At 45.6% G+C, this 25766-nt stretch overlaps 1 protein-coding gene across 1 annotated transcript in view; it reads right to left on the reverse strand.

Moving 5' to 3' along the window:
- Window positions 1-25766, reverse strand: part of Alk (Anaplastic lymphoma kinase) — a 251749-nt gene that overhangs the window by 66506 nt on the left and 159477 nt on the right. Inside the window, exon 11 of the mRNA XM_075866168.1 lies at window positions 11013-11157. Coding sequence (XP_075722283.1) covers window positions 11013-11157 — 145 coding nt within the window. The remainder of the gene's footprint in view (window positions 1-11012; window positions 11158-25766) is intronic.

Raw genomic sequence — 25766 nt, forward strand, 5'->3', positions numbered from 1 at the left:
CTCATATTCTGATTCCGGCGGGTGGACCAAATAAGCGTAAGACAGTATCACCATGAGCGCCATCGGAAGGAGAAACGCGAGGTTAGATATTCCTCCTATAGCCAGCCCTCTGATTCAGAACCAAACCCACAAACATCGCTATCTTTGATTAACGAAACCCTCAACCAAATTAGAGAATTTATAGCCACACAGTCGAACGTGATTGAGCACATGAACTAAAATCTCTCTAATTAAACACGAAGAGTAGGAATACTGGAATCTAAAATGAAAATAATAGATTTGGGCAAAACTGTTCAGGCAAAAAAGGTACAGCAGGAGCCAGATCGTGAGGACTGAAATCAGTATGAGGCCTCGACGCAGCTCATGTTAACTCAGTAATTATAAAAGTGGAGGGTCAAACAGGTAACATTATTTTGTGGCAGTGGAACTGCGCAAGCTTCCTAAAACGTAAGGCTGCACTGCTGCAGCTGATCAAGGCACAAGAGATTAGGCCGCACATTCTTCTCTTGCAGAAAACTCTCTGTGAGAATGCACACCTTCCGGGGTACAGATCAGTGTGTCAAAAACTGGATAAGGGCAGAGGCATATAGCTAACTTAATCACGAAAGGACACCTCCTTCATGGTGCACGAAGTTAAAATCTGTGAGGCAGACCGGAAGGCTGGTCTTGAGGCACAAGTGATATAGATTATCCAAAATAGTAAAATCCGCCAGAACATTTTCATCGTAAACTTGTACAGCCCCCCCTTCAGCTCAAAAGCACAATCGCTGGGCTATCCTAAGTAAAACTGCATCTGTAGTGAAAATAATCCCTGGGTGATAGCTGGTGATTTCAATACACCGCACTCGGCATGGGGATGTACGATACGGTCCAAGAGAGGCGACAATTCGATTGCTGCACGCTAATATTTAGATCTTACACTTATCTCAGACCCATGCTTCCCCACTAGATTAGGAAACTCGGTATCCAGGGACACTATGCCAGATCTCTGCTTCACAAAAAACGCTACAGCACGGTGGTCTAATCTGCAAAAGAACCTAGGGAGTGGCCACTATATAATAGAAATCATGCTGGATATACAGGACCCACCTCCTAAACGGTACAAATATGTAGACTGGGATCCATTTTGAGAAATTCGAGGTAAAGATGAAACGGTATGCGACGATCTTGGTAACCTCCTTGCTCAGGTCCAGAAGGATATGACAAAAGCCTCTAAAGTGATCCGAATGGAGCGAAATGTACCTAGCATGGATTCCCGACCTGTTCATCTGTTGGAGCCCAAGCGCTCTTTAATTGAGAGGTGGAAAACACTGAGGTTAAACCGTAGGCTAAGAAAGAAAGTTTCAAAAATAAACAAACTTATCGAAGAGCACAGTAATGAGTTAAACAAAAGACAATGGAGAGATGTTTATTAAGCAGCCGATGGTACGATGCAAAAGAAAGGTAAATGAACACTCCTTAGGCCTTTTCTAGATTACGGACAAGCCAAGGGAAATCATACTTGCGGTCGACCAGCTAATTAACAAAACTAAAGCAGAGGGTACTTCAGATGTAGACCTCCTCCAGACCCTTGTCCACGAATATCTTCAGCTAGGCCTAAATTTGAGTTCTCGCTCTTCGCTCCACTATGGGGGCATTCCAGCCCCGGAACTGTATGCCCCTTTGCGGAGACAGAAATAGGAGAGGTACTACACAACCTGAACGGTAGCTCTGCTCAGGAACTTGAAGGACTTAATAACAAACTGCTCAGGAACCTGGATGACAAAACTGTCCAGACCGTGGTTAAGGAGATTAATAAAGTTTGGGAGAACAGACTGGTCCCTTCAGACTGGAAGATGGCCAAGGTAATGCTAATCACGAAACCAGACAAATCTCCAAGCTTGGTGAACCTCCGGCATATATTTTTAACCTCATGCCTCGATAAGGTTATGGAACTTGCAGTGCACAATAAAATATCTAGATACATTAAGCGCAAGGGGCTCTTCCCGTACAATGTGATAGGATACCGACCGGCTCTTTCCACCCACGATGTTTTTCTTCTGCTCAAAACACAGTTTTTAGACTCGCAGAGCGAAGATGCCAAGGGAATCCTCTCCCTAGATTTAACCAAAGCCTTCGACAAGATCACTCATGAATGTATTCTTATAAAAATTTCTGCTTGCAACTTGGGAAACAATTTTTTTATTATGTACGCTCATTCCTGAAAAGTACAACGGCAGTCATACGCATGGGGCGTTTCACACCAGTCGTATAGACGCTTGGAAACAGAGGCACCCCGCAAGGGACCGTTATTTCCCCTCTTTTATGTAATGTTGTCATGAACAAACTATCAAGGAAGCTTGCAGCAGTACCGAACATCGGCCATGAATTACACGCAGATCATATAACAATTTGGTGTCCAGTAGGTTCAGAGGCTACTGTGGAACAAGCTCTCCAAGAAGCTCTTGATGCAACTGAGTCTTTCCTGGCGGACACAGGACTTGCGTTCTCCCTGGAGAAATCAGAGCTCCTGCTGTATAGACAATCACGACGAGGGGCTAGGGGATTAACACCCTTTAATGAAGTACCCATCAGTATTTACGCTGGAGACGGACGCGACATTGCACAAGTAGATTCCACTAAGATATTGCGTCTTGTGATAGATGTCAAAGGATGTTATGCCAGGGCCATAGCTCATCTAGCCACAAAAACAGAAAACATAATTCGGCTAATCATGAGAGTTTTCGGCAGGAAAGGCGGAATAGGGGAAGAGATGCTGCTTAGGGTTCATCGTGCTTTCTTTATGAGCCACGTGAACTACATGGTAACGGCTCTCAATTGGACACAGTCAGAAAAGAATATTTATTTATTTATTTATTTATTGAAAATACCTTACAGGCCAGAAGGCATTGAGTAAGGGGGGTTACAGTGAAAAATCGCATGTAAATTTCAAAATAAAAACGGTACAATGTCGGTTAGTAATAACACAAAAAAAAATTAACAAACAAGGTACACTTTTGCACAAAAGTATCAAGAAAGTGCTCGGTATCCCAATAACAACCAGTACAAAGATGCTTTTTAAGTTAGGGGCCCATAATACCACAGATGAGCTTACAGAAGCACAGATTATGGCACAAATTAACAGATTATTCGGTACCAAAGCAGCAAAAGACCTGTTAAGCGCCACAGGCGTGCAACCTGGCATTAACAAAGGTAAGCCAATTGAGCTCGAAAGTCATGTCAGGGAATCGATAATTGTTGACTCATGCCCAAAAACCAGGAATCCACAATTTAACAACGGTCGAAGGTTAGCGAGGGTAAGAGTATTCCTAAAGAATCTTAGGAGTACAGAAGCATGCGTAAATGCAGCCCGTCACGAAAATGATGGCAGATTTTCAGTCGCTATCGTGGACCAAGAAGGAGACCTCCTCACTTTACACCTCAAAGGCAGAAGTAGCTGAACATGTGGTGGTGGCTATGGCGCTACTGAATCCCAAACACACCACCATTTACACCGACTCCCGAGCTGCTGCACAGGCCTTTCAGTCGGGTTTACTTTCAAAAGAGGCAGCTAAGGTCCTTAAAGGCAGGTCCCTGTGAGACGAACCTCATCAAATCATCTGGTCTCCGGCTCACTTAGGTTTGGACATAATACCGGGCCGCCCGAACCACAATGAGATCGCTTATGGTGGTGCGCGAAGATTCACGGGCTGCGGCGATCAGGAGCACTCTAGTGGTTCGGAACAGCTCGAGTTCGGCCATCCTCTCGTCACTCTTCACGAGATTACCTCGCACTACAAGGAAATTAGACGAGTGCTCCCATCCCCCCCCACCCCAAAAAACTTAATAGAGCTCCATCTATCACGCTGAGAATGCTCCAAACGGAGTCTTACCCTCAAACCGCTTCTTGAGTATGGTGCATCCGTAGATGATCCCAACATGCCCAGACTGCGGAGAAGTAAGCTCATTAAAACATATGCTCTGACGACGCCTTGCGTTGCAGGAGTACTGTCAAAAGCCTGGTAGACCGCTGCCATCAATGATTCCAGCTACGACGTCAAGCTCCTGGCTCTCCGGAAGGCCCGTGAGAGGGTGGAGAGGCTCGGCCTTCCCGTCCCGACATGGGTCAAGTCAGGAGTTGATTGTACACGCATCTCATCCTCTTCCTTCCAGACCAAATAAATGTCTTTTTCCTCTCGCTCTCTTACCGATTTAGAGTACTTGGTACTCTACAATGGAGCGGTCACGTGACAGAAAACAGGGGGACATAGAGAAACATACATAAAGAGCGGACACTCCCGTGGGGTCCTGCGGCCCAGCTAGGGCCCTGCTTTCAGCGCCACGAGTGGTTGGTCAGACCCGACAATATCTTCAGCATAAATAAAAATAACAAGATGTTTTTTTCCGACACTGGGATTTGAACCCTTGCCCTCATGCTCCGAGAGCCAGTGTCTTTACCACTACGCTACACACCGATGCGTCCACATAGGGAATACATGTACAGTGTATCTAAACCACCTGAATGTGCCTCTGTGCAAAACAAATGCAGAAAGACAATACTTTCTTGTCATACTTTAATGTTTTTTGTTGCAAGGCAATAAATGTCCTCAGCGGCACATAATGTAGAGCAAGTACGGAAAATTGCACAAGGTAATAAAATTTCTTCCTTGCAAAAAATTGACGCCAAACTTGTGTATTCAACGTCCTTTTGAGGAGGCAATTACATGTCTTAAAGGAGTAAAAGCGAGGATAGGTATGACATCAGGCGGTTGGTCAGACCCTTTCTCGCTGGGTCATGAAAAGGCTCCAGTGGCCACAATTTATAGTATGTTTCTCTATGGGGGGGGGGGGGGGGGGGTTAGAAAACAGTGGGTAACGATTTAGAGTACAGGGTACTCTACTACGGGAGAGCCTAAAGCCGTCCCATGGGCCTCAATGCCAGGCCGAAAACAGAGATCCTTCAACGCACCGTTACGCACTAAAAACCAGCGCAATGAATTATTTATTCTGCGTAACTTTCTTTTCACCACGCTTCGATGCGCCGGTTCCAGACCACTTTCTAGGCAAAACTATGAAATGATACAGCAAACAGTGTCTCCGTAACTCCGTGCAAGAAACAGACACCATCAATAGCACACTTCCTTAAATGAAGCCAACCTCTCCGTGAAGCACTTTACCCGCCGATACCCGACACTTTACCCGCCTCATACGGCGATGAAGCACTGGTGCTCGGCTGCTGGCTCGCAGATTGCGGGATCGAATCCCGGCCACTGCGGTCTTATTTTCGATAGAGTCGAAAATGCGTGAGGCCCTTGTGCTAAGCTTTAGGCGCACGTTAAAGAACCCCAAGTGATCGAAATTTCCGGAGCCCTCCCCTTTGGCATCTTTCATTATCATATCGTAACTTTTAAACGTTAAACCCCAACAATTAATAAATACGAAGAATTTCTTAGCGAACTTCGGCGGCTATAGGCGCATCTATCTATCTATCTATCTATCTATCTATCTATCTATCTATCTATCTATCTATCTATCTATCTATCTATCTATCTATCTATCTATCTATCTATCTATCTATCTATCTATCTATCTATCTATCTATCTATCTATCTATCTATCTATCTATCTATCTATCTATCTATCTATCTATCTATCTATCTATCTATCTATCTATCTGGCCGCCTACGACATTTAGCTCTCCTGGCCGTTTCGATAATGGTATCAATAGCAAACTTAGCAGGGCATAAGATTACTGTATGAAGAACATATTTGACTAGTCATAACACGAAAATCATGACATGCATGTCATGAATGTCATGATTTACATTTTATGGTCCTGCAGTTCTTGCAGTGGTTTCGTTCACATGGCATGTTGCAAAACTGGTATGGTATGACATGATTGCATGGCGAACACAAGCGACAGACCCTAACATTAAAACATGACATACATGTCATGTAACAACATGACTACATGACACGCTCATGATGCGCTCGCGGCCATTTCGCTAGCGTCATATATACCGAATTTAGTATTACGTTACGTGAATGGATGACGAAGGTATGTGACTGGTGCAAACATGATATATATAAGATGCATGTCATGGGAGAATATGACAACATGCCAACGTCAAGACGCCAATGCATTTCGTCGTGACGCGGTGCGCGTGCTCGCCGGTGTTCATTTCGTCCCGTCATGCCGGCGTTGCCACACCAGGTGCCGGTCCTGCCATATACTCGCAGGCGCGCGCCGCGCTGCGTTGGTTTGACGCATGCGCGCTTCAGCGCGTCCGGCGTCCCTCCGTCACGAAAAGAGTGATACGCAGAGTTGTCTGGGTAGCGCATCGGTGCCAAATTCAGCATGTCGCATTTCGCGTCGGTTGCCATCGGGCCTCGCCGACGGACGCTGGTCGTGCCTGGCGATAGACCAGCGCCTCCTATATTTTTTTCGTGTCTGCTGCGTGAACGCCGCCGTGCCCGCCATGCCCTCTCCCTTTACTCTCTCGATTCTGCCCCTCGACACCACTTGGCGGCTCTGCGCTTTTATCCTGTAGCAGACGACGCTCGCCGCCGCTCGCACGCCGGTTTTCCGCGCTATTTTTGTCGTCTTCTTAAAGTAATCGCGAACCTTGCTCGGAGTTGCTGCCATCACATTTAAAGAAGTAATATTCATTAAAAAAGCGATGTTCATAATATTTGAACGAAATACTACGAACATTGCTAGCTGTGCGTAAAAAATTTAAAAGGCCTCAACTGAAACATACTAACGTGTGTGATGAATTTTCTTTCTCATTCTGAAAATATAATTGCGTTTTCTTTCCTCTGTGACACACTGCGAACCAATCTCTATTATTCAGAAACTTGGCGCAGGAACATGGTATGATGTTTTCATGCTCAGAAATGCTCACTTACGGGTGGCGAAACTGAGCTAACAAATAGTTGACACGTTTGTTAGAACAAGTTATAATATTTATACTATAATGGCAGCCTTTTTAAATGCACAAAAATTTATAATTCCGCCCTTTAGTTTTTTTTCAAGCAACCGCTTCCTGTTCAATGAGTGGTCGGTTCGGCCCCTTTGATTACGTCAGTGCCGCGAAGAGAATTGGCGTTGGATGTAACGTTTGCTCGGTTAAAGCCGGTTCAGTCCCCTTCCACTCCAACAGAAACAAAATGAGCAGTTCATCTGAGAGTACAACAATAATAAGAAAAATGGCGCCGTATCAGCATGTTTCACTGCAAATGTGGTCGAAAAACGATAGTCTTGCGTCTGGAGAGAGATAACAAGGCGTTTATGTGATGTTTTGCGCTCGAGAAAACAGCTGAATTGTATTCTGGAGGCGCTGCGTGAGACAGTCTCGATCTGTGCAGCGACGGCGAACGAGCGCATCGAGGCACGTTAGACACGAGCGCTATCTGGCAGTTGTCTTTGAAAACGAAAGAAGGCATGCGCGCCTGTCTCGGGGGCGACAAGGTGTAGAACGCAAAGCGGCGGGCAGGTGCCACCACCGTGTCGTCTTGGCAAATAGTTGGAAACACTTGCCTTTTTGATCATCTCGTTGCATTGTCAGCACAGCGTCATAAACGCTACGCTCCTTAGAATTACCTATGTATGTTTTCTCTAGTATTAAGACACACATACAAAATATCGACGTGTTAGGGTGCCTCCGATATGCGCGATAATTGATTTTTAATTGTCAATCGCACATGTATGAACGCTGATACTTGAGCAATATTGGTGGGCGCTGCGGATAGGGTCGGTCGTTTGGAATATTATTTGGTACAGTTTGGGGTATCGTTACAAAGGACAAACATACAAATGTACAGACAGACAAACAAAAAGACAGGACGATAGACATACCAAAACGTTTGCGTCAAAGTAACCCAAGAAAGACTATCGTCTTTAAAACAAGGCACGATTCTCCACAGATCCCCCCTGCGTGAATACCACGAACGCACTCCAAATGCTACTGCAGCGCCCTCTGCGCGTGCATCAGTGTCACGGACCCAGTCCTGCATGGGGACAGCGCGGAGACGGCAGACTAGCAAGTGTATTCTAGGAACCATATTGAAAGGTAGCATACTTTTTTCAGAATACCCCTAGGGCCCTCTCACGGGAGGGTATTACATAGGGGGGGGGGGGGGGCTATAACCCATACAGGTACATGAAATGATAAATATGGCCAGAAAACACGCAAACTAAACACTATACAGCTACTAAATAGATTAGAGTAAATATATGGTCAATATTCTTACGCAATATTCTTACATATGCAGTAACTCTATTTTTTAAACAGATGACAGTTTCATCTCACGGTGCTTTTGCAAATGACGTGGGGCACTGATGTAATTATGGCCGCTAATTATAAGCAGCGAAATCAAGCTAGCATGCATAATCAATGATAAGCGGCGAAGGCTGCTCGGTAGACAATACTTGTCTTACTGGCAAAACATGCTACTTCCATTACATTTTCTAGCGTGTAGAACACCTTGTAAATGCGCGGCCAGGATGCTTTAGCCACATAAATTCAACATTTCTTTGACGAGCGCGAGGCGCTACAGAACTGGACGCAATGAACTTGTGAAAAAAAAATAATAAAACACCAGGCCTGCGCAGGAGGCGCAGCACAGTCGCAGCGAAAGTACAGTGTCTAGAAATATCGTGGCTAGAAAAGCGGCCTTTCAGAGCCTTTCAAAACACTAATTGGGTAACTGTTGCAAGCACACTTGCTTGATACCCACCGGGGCATCAACAGTAAACTTCTCGGTAGTTGACCGGCATTTGCTATATTATTTTTCGTCATTCTTCTGAGAAGCGTGGTATCCGCTATACACTTGCAAGGAATTTCGTGCCAATTGTCCATGCAGTGGATGACGACTATGAGGAATTAAGGCGGAAGTGGGTACGCGCCACAGTTAATAGGGAAACAAGAACAAGATTTTGTGATGGGTTGGAGCATTGTATGGTCCACTCGTTACACTATTCGCATCGTGCGACGAGTGCGACGACTGGTTCTTTTTTCGCTGGTATAAAACGCTTTATAAGTCGTAATAACGCAATTCCTTTCCCGACATCAAGCCTGCCTAAGGCAAGTTTGACAATAACCCACGAGCAACGCTGTGGCCCCGGGTAGAATACTAGGCAGGCACCCAGCGGACCATCGTTCGACCCGCCCTGTACCATTGGTGCTAGTTTTTTTTTCTAATTTAGCGCGATGTGGTTGTGGACACCGGCGGTGGTGGCGGCGGACAACTGCGCGTGACCCGAGTTGTGATTTCGTAACAGCCTTCGCTGTAAAAATAAAAAAAAAAATGCTTGTACCACTAAAGAGGGAGAGGCCTTCAATAGTAGGAATCGCATAAGTGGAGAGCTGCTCGGCAACTTTATGTCTAAAAATCACGTTGGAAAGTTCCAATGTTGATCCGATGTTATACATAGCTGTAAAATTGAAAAGTGTGAGGTTTTTTGGAGCCATTCAATTTTTAGAATAATTTTTGTTGGCAGACAGAGAGTTACATACTTTCTTTTCTTGCTGTTTATTCAGTGAAAAAAAAACTATGGAATGGCGTGTATAAATACGCACACGAACCAAATAGTAGTTATACAGTGCGTCATATGAAACGCCACAGTGGATATTTCTTTTCTTTTTTATATACTTTCTACAGAAGATACCTCGAGAGTTACCCAAGACACAGCCCACGGGCGCTAATGCATTCTACCCTCCCGAATTCGTAGCGAATTCGCTGCGTATAGGGACCAAACCCACGATATCGGGCTCAGCATACGTAGCGATAACGCTCCTCGGCGGTCAATATTTCTCTCAAGCTTGATCACTGGTGAGCGGCTGATACTTTCGTTCGCGAATCGGGAGCCCGCAATCCGGAGGCTTTCCAGACTTAAACGCTATTTCTGCTTCGCCAGAAGCTTTCTGCCGTGCGCTTCAATGTCATGCACAGCGTTGGGTTTTTTGGTGTAAGAAACATTTTGATTATTATTAGTACTATTCTTAATAATAAATGACTACCATAGAAGTATTGTAACAAGCCGTTTTCGTTGAATTATAGAGCACAGCACCTTCCAGAGTTGGTATTTATAGGAGGAAAGCATGGTCAGTGGTGCAGTCCGAAACTACAGCACTGCTGATCACAGGCAGCGACAACACGGGCATTGCAAAAAAAAAAAAAAAATGATCCCTCTTCTTAGGAATCGGTAAAAGACGAAAGTGAAGCGCGTCATCGCAAACGTGATTTACCATTCATTGTGCATTGTTTTGACACAAGGGCGAAGGAATAAATGCTGCAGTAAAGAAATTGCAATGTCATGCGAAGAACAAGAAGCAGCTCGAACCTTGCAGCACACAGCTCAAGCAGAAAGCGCGCTCGAAATGAGCATACACAGGACGAACGCGGAAAAACCACTGTCACAATTTTGACATCGTGTGTGAGGAGCGTGCTTGTTTCGTAAACGCGGCCGTGGCAGTGAGCGAATTCACGTTCGTGCTCTCTCTAACTACTGTAAATTAAAGAAAACTTGAGGTGCAAGCAGGAAAGGCACAAAGCCCAGTAGTCCCAAGATGAGCGCGAGTGCGAGAGAATCTCTACGCTAGATAAAATCGGTACGCACTTTGACCTCTTCAGGTGTATAGCGCGCGCGCACAGCCAAGCGCAGGGGGGGGGGGGGCACGACTGTGTTTAGAACGCGCGTGCCCGTTGTGCCTTGTCACTACGCGTAACTGAAACGCGTTGAAGTTTTCAAGCTCTGAGGACCACCAGTGGCACATGTTGTATATAAATGGCTTGCCGTTAACATGTTAGAAAGGGGTCACTTCGTGGTGTAGTAGCTAGCGTGGTGCGCCGAGGAGCGTGAGGTCACTGGTTCGACGTGCCCGCTGCGGAACTTTACCTTCTTGTTTTTTTTCTTTGCGATCCTGTTATTAAATGTCTTGCAACGTCATACTCATCACGAAAATACGTCATGGAGTCTAAGTGGTTCCCAGCATAAAACACCTTCGTGTTCAGGAAAGCCCCTGACTTACCTCGCAAGCGTCGGTGCCTCGCTGGCCAGCGATGATGTGGATGCGGTCGCCGTGCTCCCACCGGAACGTGGCCCTGATCAGGGCTCCTGACGTGTTGCACGCGCGGCTCAGGCCCAGGCCTCCGCGGGCACCCCGAACAAATACGCTGCATAGAGAGAAAACGAGGTCCCTTTTACTTCGTGCCCCCTATCTACAAGTTCTAAATCGACAGATTTTTTAGAAAGAACTCGAAGAACTAATTTATACTGCACAATCAGGGTTGTAGCCCAAAAGTTTTGTTCTGGGAGGGGGGGGTTTCAACCATACTTTCGGTTCGTGCGTGTATTTGTATATGCACGTATATATATATATATACGCAAGGAACGTTGAGACATTACGGGGGGTTACCCCCCCCCCCCTCGCAAATTTGGGCTACCCAAACCCTCCTGCCGCCCTCCCCCGGCTTCGCTCGGGGCGTGAAAAAAAGATGCGATAGATATCGAGGGGCCCGGCCGTTTCCTGATGGACACGGCATAAACCCCATGTGAACATTGGCGTGCGTATATTTCTCTATTGGCAGAGTGTAGCGATGGGGGCAGATTTTAGTGTAGTCTCCACACCCCTGCACTTGGTCAAGTTCGAGAACAAAAAACAATCACAGCATATAAACGGAGTGAATGATGATGAGTGGGGCGAAGCGTCCATCTGTCCGTCCGCGCTTCCATCCATCTGTTCGTTCTTGCTTTCGTCCACGCGTGCGTCCGTCCGCGCGTTCAGCCGTCCATCTACCCGTGCGCCCGTCCCTGCGTTCGTCCATGTGTCCATCCATTCGGCCGTTGGTACATCTGTCCGTCCGCGCGTGAAACAGACAGATAGACGACGGAAGAATCCGGCCAGCGAATGATTCATGGTTTGCCGATAAAAACCTCACAAGTTTCGCCCAACTACTGACGACCGACCCACGCCTTAAGAAGCGTCGCCCCTAAAAAAGCTCCGCAATGGATGGAAAAATGAAAATCAAGTGATGATGTGCTTCTCCCAAGGACATGTATTTAGTACCCGACTTCATGGGGTGAAGGAGGGAACTAAACAATTGATGCCATAGATGATTTGTCACTATGGTCGTGAAACAAATATGCGTATAGCGATGACCCTGCGCAAAAAAAGGGTCACCAGAACAATAAACCATAGGGAAGGCATCTCGCACACTCCTTCAAGTGATTATTTGCAGCGACTCCATTCCTGCCGCTCCCCCGTGCGCAAGCGTATGCATGTGAATACAGCAACATAACCAGAGCTCGGGGACATGTCTACGTGGCGCCATCTCTGAGCTGCCATATTAGATCTCCACCGTAACTGTATCGAAAGTAGAACGAATAAAAATCACGCTTTAAAAACTTTATTTATCACAATCAACATTCACAAATTTTTTCTTATTGTGCAAAATGTGATTGCCCATATGAGTGTTGTTTGCAGTTTTGTAAACTGAGTGTCTTCGTGTTCCAACATGGAGACACTCAGGCATTTTATATAACAGGCGAATGTTTGTTGTGCTCTGTCTCGTTCTTTCGATGTTTTGTATAATGCCACACGTATTTGTTGGTACCTTAAGCGTTCACAAAGGAGAACGCCAGTGGCGCAGCCAGAGGTGTAGTTCGGAGATCGCTACCTTTCCTATTTATTTATTCGCGAAAATTTATTGGCTCTTGGCCATGATAAGATAAAGATGGTTAGATAGTTTCTTTCGCAGGCGATGCACGAATGATAGGCATCTCGGGAGATTCGAGATTATTATGTTTCAATAACTTCGTCTACCAGGCGGACTGTTTTCGGAAATTCTCGCCGTCGTTCGGAAAGCAAGGCAGGAAAATTAGAAGTTCAAGAAACTTCATACAAACGTAACAACGTTTTTTTGTTTCTTTGGTTGGAAGAAAATAAGCTATGCTGTATGCCATTACGCAGCTTTTCCTTGACTCGCTAAAAAATAGTCTTCCTGAATTACTAAGAAAAAGTTGTTGTAGGCTAGAAGCGACAAGCTAAAGCTTCTTTTTAAAACTTTATTTTTTCAACTGTTCGGCTTTCATATAGCGTATCTTCTACGACAGGCCCCGCTGTCTTGCGGAAGTTGTAACTTAACGACATCAGTCTCACCACATTATTTTCTTAAAATTCCGTGAATACTCGGGTTTGAAAAGGCCAGTGCGCAGCCCCCCTCCACCCCCGCACACACACACACAAAAAAAGATATGTATGATGCCGGTTATTCTGCTGCGAAATGCGAAATTTCTCATCCACACTAATAACACTGAATCAACGCTAGCGATCACCATGCTGAGCCTAGATACAAGGCTTATTGTTAGACCACACAGATCATAATAAAGTATAATAATAAAAGGAAGCGGAAACACCGCATGTGGTTACGCAGAAGTGTTAGTGCACGAGTGGTGCTCATATGTTTTGCGCTTTGCCAGACGGAGCCGTACTTGACCGCTTGTGTTTGTTAGCCAATGTGGACATATCGGATTGTCATTGAAAAGTGCGCAATCTGGATATATCGCGGCACCTGCTGATTTAGAGCCCGCAACGTAACACAAACGATGTGCCTCGAAGAGTCCGCAGCCGTAAAATCACTCCGCGATTGGTGATGTACATCGCGTACTCGTTCACACAGCAGTTTTCTTTTTTCTCTCTGTTGCTCTTAGAAAACCGGAAACAATGCAGTGCTCTCCCGTTAACCTTTAGCTAGCTGACATGGCAATTTCGACAATGCTCCTAATTAGAGCACGAGACAGCAGGTAACGTCAGTTGATTTATCTATATTTTTTTCTCTTTTTTGTATTTTTATATGTTTTCTTTTCAAGGTTCTTTTTTGAAATGTAACTCCTTTTTATTATTACTTATATTACCTAATTAATCCAACCCTCTCTTTCAAGAAGTGAATTAATTTAAAAAGCAAGGCACCGTCCCATTCATGGCCTATCCCCCTAGGTGGGTTGCGCCAAGGTGTTGAGGAACCAACCAACCAACCAACTCTCCGCACTGTCGCGCCCACATACCAGGAAGCAGGAAACCGCTGGTTGTCAGAACAGTCCTCCTCTCTCTGTGCACAGATCTGTATATGCGCACACTTAGAAACACACGCACCAACTGTGATAATTATGACAAGGGCGCCATAGGGGCGAAGTCGGAGCGGGAAATCGACTGAACGAGGAGAAGAAAGAAGACTGGTGCTGCGAGCGTGCGCGGGCTGCTTCGATGGTTGTCGGGGGCTTTCGACCCCGTGTGCTGGGCGCTCGGCCCGGTCGAAGTGGACGCCAGCAAGATGTCAGGGTGCGGGACATCGACGTAAGCTCGAGCCAGTGAAGCTACACGAGAGGGCGTGTTCCCACCATGGACGCTACCGCAACGGACTCAACGCCACGTTGCCTGGTGCTACGGTCACCGCAACGACGGTGCGTGTTAGTAGAGAGTTTTAGTACTGCGGAATGGTGCTACGTACGCATCACGCAAGCGCCTTGCGTTACGTGGCGTGGTTTGCCACTAATCGGCTTTTAGTACGCCGTAGTACCCGCGTGCGTAATGAGCGTGAAGCGTGTTGCACCATCTGGTAGATCAAAATAGAAGCACGTGTTGTTGACAGCCAATGTGAGCCAATCCAAGTGTTATAGCCAGATTATGGCCATATTTTAAGCCACAGGGCCGGTCGGTGCTTGCCTTTGATGCCGCCATTTTACAAAACGAAGTCTCGCGCTGTCGCGAACTGGTTCGAGAGCGGCGCGATCACCTCATACGTACGCACGCACGCATCTCATGCGTGCGTACGTAGCGGCTGCGTACATAATGCGATACGTGCGCGTTGCGGTCTGCGCATGCGCACTACGCAGAACATGGCGTCCTTAAGTACGCAACGCCGCCACATACGCAGCGTACGCAGTACTAAAACTCTCTATTAGGGAGTTTTAGTGCTGGGTACGCATTCTCTTGGGGCCTTGCGGGCTTGGGAGCGCGCGGCGTTGCTTGCCCAACCCATACCCAACCGGAATGCCTTTTAGTTGGCGCCACGGTGGCACGCACGTAAACGCAAGCCGCACGAAGTTCACACGCGCTCGCAGAGCCATAGCGTCTTGTCGCGTAAGTATTATCTAAGTCTTTTTATGGCTTAAAATGTTAAATTAAACATACATAGTGATCAGGACACTTTTTATTGTGTACAGTAATCTGGTATACGCAAAAAATTGAAAAATACAAGGTTATTGTAACGACAGTGTCGACATCTTGAGACACTTCGTGCAACCGCAGTCATGAACATGTTAGCTTACGCGTAATGTTTTTGAGGTGAAAATGAATAAAAAGATGACTCATTTGTAATATTGTCGCTGCGCAGTTTTTGCACCAGATGTACAATGTACAATGTTTCTGCAACAACAAAGTTGTGGTTGTCTATTTCACTATGACTGCGCTAGATGGCGCCACCTATTCGGCTGATCGGGGGCTGGCATATGCCTTTTAGTTTCTATGTTCCAGGCCGTTCTAGCTTTGGAAATCTGGCTGAAACCGTGTAATTGCTATAAGTGCTTGCACTTTGGCTTATTTAAACTCGACGGCTAGAGTATCCGCAGTGCGGATACCGAGAGTTCTTGCGAAGGTGGACCGCGCGGACGCATGGCCCCATTGCCCCAGCGATCTTGCGACGCATCTGTTTGGGGTTTCGCGCATGCGCAATACCGCCGCCCCAACGTCCTGCGTACGAATGCCGCTTGTGTACCCAGCACTAAAACTCCCTATTGTCGTCTTGAAAACTTGGTGTCACGGGAGTGAAGCACGCTGGCCGTATGGCCGTAACGACGTAGACTTTCTTCTCGCGTGGACAGGAAATTCCCAGTAGACCCTCTTTAACCTCGTATCGTCCTGATGTTCTTTTAGATTTCTTCATGTGTGTTCTTGTTCTCGTCCAACATCTAGAACGCCTTCGCGTTATCAGGCTGTCTTGAGTGCATCCGATGACCTGGGCCCATTGAGTAAACCCCCTTACTCACCACGCCAACACACTTCGAGAGTTCGAGTGCGAAGAGTTGGGCTTGTTGGTTGTGCAGTAGAAAACAGCGCGACAAGACCACAGGGCATGCAAAAAGGGCGCTGTGTGCGTTGCCTGTCTGTGCGTTCTCTGTTTTTTCATGGTGTTTTCTAGTCATACTTGAAGAAGAATCGGAACTCCCCACCCACGTCCCCACCGCAAATTTAAGTTCTGGTAGTGCTCCTGGAGAAAAAGTGGTGGGCACCGCACAGGGTGCCCACTTGCTAGCTCCATCTGCAGACACATTCATTACGCTTAACAAAGAAAACCAGACTCGCTAATGAATAATAAGGAGCACTCGCTTCTAGACTGGCTACAGTATGGTCGACATAGATTGTAATATCCGGCACAACTTGTCTAGAAAGAACGTAACTTTCTATTACGGACTGAGTACAAGCTAGGTCCGTGGTGGTGTTGTTGTTTGACACAGCTACAGAAATTCAACTTGTGGATACTAATACAACTATTTTATTCAGTGTGACTCAGATATAGCACTTAGTGTTCATTGTTTCTGTGGTATCTAGACTATTTGGAGTTACATCCATGTGCTAGGCACATAGGGGAGTTACTTATTATTTCATTTATTCTTTACAGTACTGCCAGTCTATTGCAAAACCACAGGTGAACATAGGACTAAGCAAAAAAAAAATAATTTTTGATTTAGACATGTACAGGGATCGCGATAATGTAAAGCATGAACAACTACTATAAAATCAATTATAGTTTCAATAGAATGTTCAAAAGTGAACAAGCGCAACGAAAAATTGTAATCATGAACAAGTTTTTCGATGTGCTAGAGTGAAACAAAAAGGTTTACCGCGCACATTCACTACAGTAAATTTATTAAAAAGAGACAACTCAAATAAATAGCGCAGCTCACGTTAGTTGAGTAAAGGTTTAGGTACGTAATTTAACAATCTACGTGAACACTCCCGGCTCTCGACACGAAAGTAATCGAAGCGTCCTATTAAAGACTAACTGAAACTGAGCACGCATAAGCATAGAAATTGGGATGCACTCAAAATGAGAAATAAGGCGTGACTGTTTTAGCCCGCGCACAGGCTGAATTTTGGAGTGCGCGTCAAATCGACCGTGCTTGCACAACCGAATAAGCTAGACGGGGTCCGACGATGCCAACGCGCAATTTATGGAACCGCGAATTTCCGATCGGCGGGATACAAACCTCCTTGAGGATACAGGGAAAGGGACGGGAATGTCTGAAGGGCCATGCGCTTCGAAATTCCTTTGTTTTATCGCCCTTAAAAAATGTCGTTCGAAGAATTCGAAGCTATGCGCGACGCGTCTTGTCTCGCTAGTCTGCTTTATTCCGCCCTCGACCTCGAGTGTGCTCCAAGACGAACTTCCCGCAAGCACTCGAGAAAAAAAAAAAGAAAAGAATCTGAATCCTCAGGGACGTGTGCGCAACGGGAACTGTTTTTTTTTTTTTCGAAGAAGAAGTGGCAGCCGTGCCTTGCATTTCTTATCTCAGCACATCTAGTTCACCCTTGCATCCTTCTTTCATCCCTTCTTCTTATGCATAGTCCCGAAATTTGTGACCTAATCATTCCTTTACTTTTTAAATGCGAAGCATTTCTCGGTGAACTTCGCCGCCTTTGCGCGTATCTATCTATCTATCTATCTATCTATCTATCTATCTATCTATCTATCTATCTATCTATCTATCTATCTATCTATCTATCTATCTATCTATCTATCTATCTATCTATCTATCTATCTATCTATCTATCTATCTATCTATCTATCTATCTATCTATCTATCTATCTATCTATCTATCTATCTATCTATCTATCTATCTATCTATCTATCTATCTATCTATCTATCTATCTATCTATCTATCTATCTATCTATCTATCTATCTATCTATCTATCTATCTATCTATCTATCTATCTATCTATCTATCTATCTATCTATCTATCTATCTATCTATCTATCTATCTAGCCGCTTACGTTTGAGCGCTCTCATGGTCACCCCCTAATGTGACGTGAATTAAAATTAGCTTGGGAGGGTAAGATGGCTTGACGAATATGACGTGCTGGTCAAGACATGAATAATATCACATTCCCGTCGCGTACGTCGTCAAACACTTCCCGCCAGACAGTGGCACGTACCCAGGGGCGTGTATGTGCCGCTGGTATGCGGGTATGTGCCACACGTAATTGACACTTGGTATCTACCCAGGAACGACGAGAACACACATAAGCAATTTTAACGCGCGAGCCTCAAGAAATACCCGACATCGATAGCGTTGACCCGACGAATGCAAAGTATAAGCGTCAGGGTCCCAGCTGGAATCGAACAAAAGCATTTCGTGTGGCAATGAAGCATTTTACCACAGAGCTGCGCCAGGTCTCGGAACTGCTTTTCTAATAGAAGCCAGTCTTCGTGAAACATCAATAGTGGTTGCAGAGCTGCCTACTCAATTTTATAAACATTACATATATACTCCTTTGATACAGCCGTCCCATCGGGTTAACGTCAATTGTGGTTAGTTGCCATGCACTGAAGTTGAACTACGTAGCAGTGTCCTGGGCCAGCATCCTCGCGAGCATCAGTGATTCATATCAGCTTGTGGTGTTTCTAATACGCATGTTCCAGTTGGCATCGTTGCGCAAGTGCAAACAAATGGTTATGTAAACATGTGCAACTCTTCAAGTTATGTCTGTGCGTGCAACACTTGTACATATATTAAGCGTCATTGCATGACGTGTCACTCAATAAAAAATTGCGACACGGTCACTTTCCCTCCGCATGCTTCGCATAACACCGATTCCCAGGTACGTGGAATCTGACAATTTTTTTTATCTTTCTTCGAACCCATTGTAAGGTAATTAGCATTTTCGATGGTATTGGAAGTTAACCTGGTTGGTAACGTTGCATTTTTGAGTACAGGACAAGATGAACGAAGACAAAAGAGCACAGCAGGAAAATTGCGCTCGTTTGTGTTTCTTCTGTACTCTTCCATCTTCGGCTGTCTTTATCTGAAAAGCGTTCTTAGATTTGGCCCTTCTTGCTTTCTCCTAAGACTTTATAGTGTCGAAGTTTTTATCTGTCTATCTTACCGTCCATCCATTGGTCTGTCTGTGCGTCCATCCATCCATCCGTCCGTTCCTCCATCCATCCGTCCGTCCATCTAAAGTGGCGAACTTGAACACGACCCCCCCCACGCCCCTTCCCGGGCAACACTGGTGGTTTCAACATCCGGACGACTGGGGCTTGAGACATTTTACGATGCGCTACAGAACTGGAAAACGACGCGGCAGGCTGAGTGGCTCGTTTGATGTGCATTTTAACTTCGCAAAAGGGCGAAACACAGGACCAATAACTGTTTTTGCCTTGCGTTTATCGGTACCATCTTTTAGGCCGTTATTCAATTGATATGCAGAACTCGAACACAAACCAATGCCTTCTTTTTTTCTCCCTTTGTCTCTTGCTTTTTTCTTTCTTTCTATCTTTCTTTCTTTCTTTTTCGTTCTCTTTTTGCCTCCCTCTTCCTTCTTTTCTTTTACTCTTCTTTCTTTCTTTCTTTCTTCCTCTCTTTTTTCTTTCTTTTTCTCTTTCTTTCTTTCTTTCTTTCTTTCTTTCTTTCTTCTCTCTTTCACTGTTGCGTCGACTTCGTAACACACCGCGCCATTCCTTGCTACCCTTCCGCGCTTCCTCTACATCAAAAATACCACTTGGGAATTCTCGCATCCGGATCAATTGTGGACGCGATCGCGCCGCGTATACTTTCGCATTCACGTCCTTCGGCGAAACGAATGCACAGGGAAGCCCCCGGCGGTCGAGCCAACATCCCAACAAGGCTTCCTCCGGTTGCCGCCTTTACCACTCGCCGCCGCAACTAGACTTCTCCGCCCGCGCTATTAGTCGATTGATTTTTCTCGGTGGTTCGTCTCAGGCTCGGTGACAGAACGAGCTCATTAATTCACCCGGCGAAATATGGCCGCGTGACGTCGACACGGCGTTTGTTCGATGAGTCGACGTAGGGAAGTAAAAACAGAACGTCGAATCATAATGGCCGCCATCGACTGCTGCGATTAAAGCAGAGTTTGCCAGAACGTGGTTGCACAGTTACGGCCAGTTATTCGTCATGCCTTCATAATAATAATAATAATAATAATAATAATAATAATAATAATAATAATAATAATAATAATAATAATAATAATAATAATAATAATAAATTGGCTGATCCCACGTACAGCGGAATAAATGATATGCGAAACACGAATGATAAATGTTGATATGTCACTTTAAAATCAGCCCAACATTGTGAAGTGGAAATAAATGATGCCGTGTGTGACTTCTGTGTCATAATTATCATGTTTTGATGTGTCGTTTACCTTCGTCATCTATTCACGTCACGTGATACCAAATTTAGTATATGTGGAGCTAGCGAAACGGACACAAGCACGCTAGAAGCGTGGTATGTTCTCGTTCTTACATGACACGAGTGTCAGGAGTATCATGTTTGCACCAGCCTGGTGCAAACATGATACAAAATACATGGTACAAAATAAATGAGTCATATATTTTGTAATCCATTGACGTCACGTCACACCAAATTTGTTATACGTGGAGCTAGCAAAACGGCCGCGAGTGCATCATGAAGGGCCCAATATACTACAATGTATAGTGTTGACGCACGCGCACGCTGGGCACAGCGACGATACGTTAGCAAAACGCGAACACTCTATCGTCTGGCGCCAGCCGCAACCAGTTTTCATTGGCGCGGCTCGACGGCAACCGGCGCGAAATGCGACATGCTGCATTTCGCACCGATGCGTTACCCAGACAACACTGCGTGCCCCTCCTTTCGTGACGAAGGGACGCCGGACGCACTGGAAGGCGCACGCGTCAAAGCAACGCAGCGCGGCGAGTGTATGCCAGGACCGGGGCCTGGCGTGGTAACGCCGTCGTGACGCGGCGAAATGAACGCCAGCGAGCCCGCGCACCGCATCACGTCGAAATGTATTGGCGCCTTGACTGTGGCGTGTAGTCATGTTCCCACATGACACGCATCTCATGAATATCATGTTTGCACCAGTTACATACCTTCGTGATCCATTGGGGTCACGTAATAGCAAATTTGGCATATGTGAAGCTAGCGAAACGGCCGCGAGCGCATCATGAGCGTAGCATGTAGTCAGTTTACATGACCCGCATCTCATGTTTATTATGTTTGCACCAGTATCATACCTTCGTCATTGCACGTTAAAGAACCCCAGGTGGTCTAAATTTCCAGAGTCCTCCACTACGGCGTCTCTCATAATCATATAGTGGTTTTGGGACGTTAAACCCCACATATCAATCAATCAATCAATCAATCAATCAATCAATACCTTCGTCATCCATTCACGTCTTGTAATACCAAGTTTCGTATAAGTGGCGAAACAGCCGCCAGCGCATCATAAGCGTGGCGTGTAGTCATGTTGTTACATGACACGCATGTCATGATTATGATGTTAGGGTGTGCGCTTGAGTTCACCATGCAATCATGTCATACCATACCAGTTTTGCAAGATGCCATGTGAACGAAACCACCGCAAGTGCTGCAGGACCATGCAATGTAAATCATAAAATTCATGACATGAATGTCATGATTTTCGTGTTATGACTAGTCAAATATCTTCTTCATAGAGTCATCTTATGCCCTGCTAGGTTTGCTATTGATACCATTATCGAAACGGCCAGGAGAGCTAAAAGTCGTAGGCGGCTAGATAGATAGATAGATAGATAGATAGATAGATAGATAGATAGATAGATAGATAGATAGATAGATAGATAGATAGATAGATAGATAGATAGATAGATAGATAGATAGATAGATACGCTCAAAGTCGCAGAAGTTCGCTAAGGAATGCTTCGCATTTAATATTATTAATAATAATATCTTGACTTTGAAGTCCCGAAATCAAGATATAATTATGCGAGACGCTATAGTGGAGGGCTCCGGAAATTTCGACCATCTTATTTTCTTTAACGTGCACTGAGGAGGTTTAGTACGCGGCCTTTAGCGATTCGGGCCCATCTCAATAGATTCCCGCGGCCACGAACCTAACCCGCGATGTTCAGGTGAGCATTCCAGCACGGTAACCGCTGCACCACTACGCTGGAATGAATGAATGAACGTATGTATGTATGTATGTATGTATGTATGTATGTATGTATGTATGTATGTATGTATGTATGTATGTATGTATGTATGTATGTATGTATGTATGTATGTATGTATGTATGTATGTATGTACGTACGTACGTATGTATGTATGTATGTATGTATGTATGTATGTATGTATGTATGTATGTATGTATGTAAGTATGTATGTATGTATGTATGTATGTATGTATGTATGTATGTATGTATGTATGTATGTATGTATGTATGTATGTATGTATGTATGTATGGGGATGCGAGTGAGTGCGTAGGTGGGTGCACACATTCCTTCAGCTAACCGGCCACTTGGGGACCAGACTGCGCATTTTCGTGGCGGACAAGCACTTAAGCAGAGGCTGTATACCAGTTGGAGATGGGCCGGATATGAATGACATTGGACGTTACATATATCACTATATACACCGGTGCATCACGCAAGCAATCTCAGAGAAGCGTAGAAACGAATGATTTGGAAATATCTATATTATTCAAACAGCCGAATACGTGGCCGTGTCATCGTATACCTTTCGTTGTCTGCGATCATTTTGCGTAGTTCGTCCAATACGAAAAGACTCCCGCATCAAGTTGTCCTTTAAGGGAGAGATGTAGGAGATTAATCAAATCAAGAAAAATAGAAGGTAATGACAGAGGGAGAGTAAACGACGCCATATCCGCGTCTTCTTTTACACCCCAAAGAAAAACAATACAAATAGGCTCGAGACAATACACGTGGGCACTGACGCGTTTGGGAAACATTCATTTCGGGAAAGTAGGAAAAACCTATTTCTCTTCGAGGAACGAGGCGTATGGCCGTGTACTCTGGGAAGTATAAACACACTAAAAATCGGCTATCACAACGCATTAGCATCATCGCCCATATCCGATATCTGTTCGTTTAAGCAGTTAATCATTTACTCGGAGCAACTCTATTCACTGAAGTATAAGAAGGGCGTAGAATTCCTCTCAAGTTGTGAACGGGGTCGACGTTCTGTTTACTACGGAATGGATTGGTGCAAGAGCGTTTAGCCGTAATGATGATTTTGGTATGTGCGGTTTAACGTACCAAAACCACCATATGAGAGACGTCGTATAGTGAAGGGCTCCGGACATTTCGACCTTCTGGTGTTCTTTAACATGCGCCAAATCTGAGCACACGGGCCTACACCATTACCGCCTCCATCGAAAATGCAGTCGCCGCAGCCGGGATTCGATTCCGCGACCTGCGGGTGAGGGTTTAGCCGTAACAAGGCCCAACGAACACCTACTAACAGCTTATGAAGTAGTTCATGGCAGCGGAGGCGTATGGTTTCCTTATCGATCCTGACACGCGCATGCAAAGTCATATACGATATGGCCTTTATTAGAGCGAAGAGAAGGAAATTCGGGAACCGAATTGCAGAATGCTTCGCTGTATAGCTGAGCTTTCGGTCCGACGAGCATCCAGTAACAGTTTGAGTTAAGTTCAACGAAACGCCCGCATACATTTCTCCCGTTAAACCACAGACGCACAAGCGAAGTTGGACATGTTATTTCTGCTAACACAAAGTGGAGAACCGAAAGTGTAGCTATATAAAAGCTTCAAAATCAACGCGTAACAGAAACAAGACTAAATATGTTTTTTTCTTGACAACTAATCCGAAGAGTACGGCACGTGCTCAGACCAAAAAGTAAATGTCTCACCCGACTAAATTATTATTTTTCTTGCTTATTGATCCAGCTTCATTTACTTTTAAAGTCTTCTCCGCTGTCACACATGTCCCGTTTATTAGGGAGGCGATCGCCGGGCTAATTCCAAGAGCCGAAGTATCGGCTCCCCGAACCGCACCACAAAAGCGTGGACAATTTAGAAGTGGTCCTTTTTGGCGCACCAGCGGACGCCGGCTGTGGCCCAAAGAACAAGTCAGAGCCGAGAGTTGATAAACAAACAAATTATATTCTCAATAATGGCAGATCGAAAATAATACACAAAAATGCACACTCCACAATAGTTGCATACAATATGTCACCAATCAAACCAATCAATCAACGTACTACACAATACAATCAGCCACACTCAAAACAACGGACACAGACAACAATACGCACTACAATGCAATCGCATGCATTGAACAACCAAGACACTTAAGGACTAAAGAGATAGAAAACCTATTCAGTCCAAAGTCCTTGGAACAAAAGTCTGAATGATACTCTTCCGAGAATCACTCACTCAAAGTCCAGCGTTGTTGTCGTTCCGTAGCTCTCGAAGTTTCTCTTCCAGGAACCCTCGCGTCCTCAAATGGCCACTCTCCAAGCTTCAAACTTCTTCACCGGAAATCCGTCGGCTTCACACACGCAGCTGTTGCCCGCGTCTTCGCTCGATAGCGGTAAACCCACGCTCTTGCCTGTAGCTCGAGCCGTCCCTACGGACCAAAAACCTTCGCCGACTACACGGCGGAATCTCTACGCACACTGGCGCTCACTTCCGTCTCCTCCTGTTCTGTCACTGCGGGCAAAACCTTCGCCGACTACGCGGCGGGATTCCTACGCGCTCCGGCGCTAACTTTCCGTCTTCTCCTGATTTCTCGTCTCGGCCGCTCGATTAAATACTTTCCGCGCCACCTTCCAGAACGTTCTCCTCCTTTCGTCGGCGCGATGCGCAGCGAAGGCTGGGGAGAGGCACGAGACGGTTCGACTGCCCTCTCCGGAGGATGATTCACTCGGTCTGACCCCGCCTCCTTCGTTCTAGAAAAATCGCGGCCTTGCTGGGCCGCCGATGTGGGGTGAGGAGGATCGTCTGCGAAGCCGTGCTTCTGCGGGGAGAGCGCGCGCCCGGGAGCCCTGGATGTTTGCTTTCTTTTTTTTTCTTTTTACCTCGCGGCGTTTCTGCCGCCCGTTGTCGCAAGGATTTGGCGGCGCGCTCTTGTTTAGCGCTCGTTCTGTGACACTGCCCCCCACTTTAAGAATATTATCTCATAATATTCAAAACCACACAAACGAGCGCGAACAGTCACCACACATTCTCACAGACTGTAACACAATCCGTCGCTCATGACACTTCACATTCACAATATATCACTCAATACAATCTTACATTGTAGTTCAATTCCACAGCACATGAAATATAACCACAGGCACATGATTACAACACTTCATCACACATTCCAAACAATACAAACGTACAAGGTTCTGTCTATACAACAATTATACAACACTATACATCACATCACAGCACAACACTTCGACACTTGTGACACAGGATAACAAGAACCTTAACACAACATATGTCACTCAGCCCTGCCAAACACATTCTGATTCCACCTCAGCACCTATCTTGAGTACTTCGAACAGCGCTTGCGCCCCTTTTTGCGGTGCTCGCTCGATCTCTTCTTGTGTTTCCACGTTCTTTTTCGGCGAGCCCTTTCCAACGACGATATCTGAGGCGTCGTCTCAGCCATCGTTGTCTCTTCCGACACCGTTAACGCGTCATTACATTCGACGGGTCCTGTCTGTTTATTTTCCCGTTTGATCATGCCTCTACATTTT

Source organism: Rhipicephalus microplus, chromosome 6 (genome assembly GCF_043290135.1).
Source record: "Rhipicephalus microplus isolate Deutch F79 chromosome 6, USDA_Rmic, whole genome shotgun sequence".
NCBI lineage: Eukaryota > Metazoa > Arthropoda > Arachnida > Ixodida > Ixodidae > Rhipicephalus > Rhipicephalus microplus.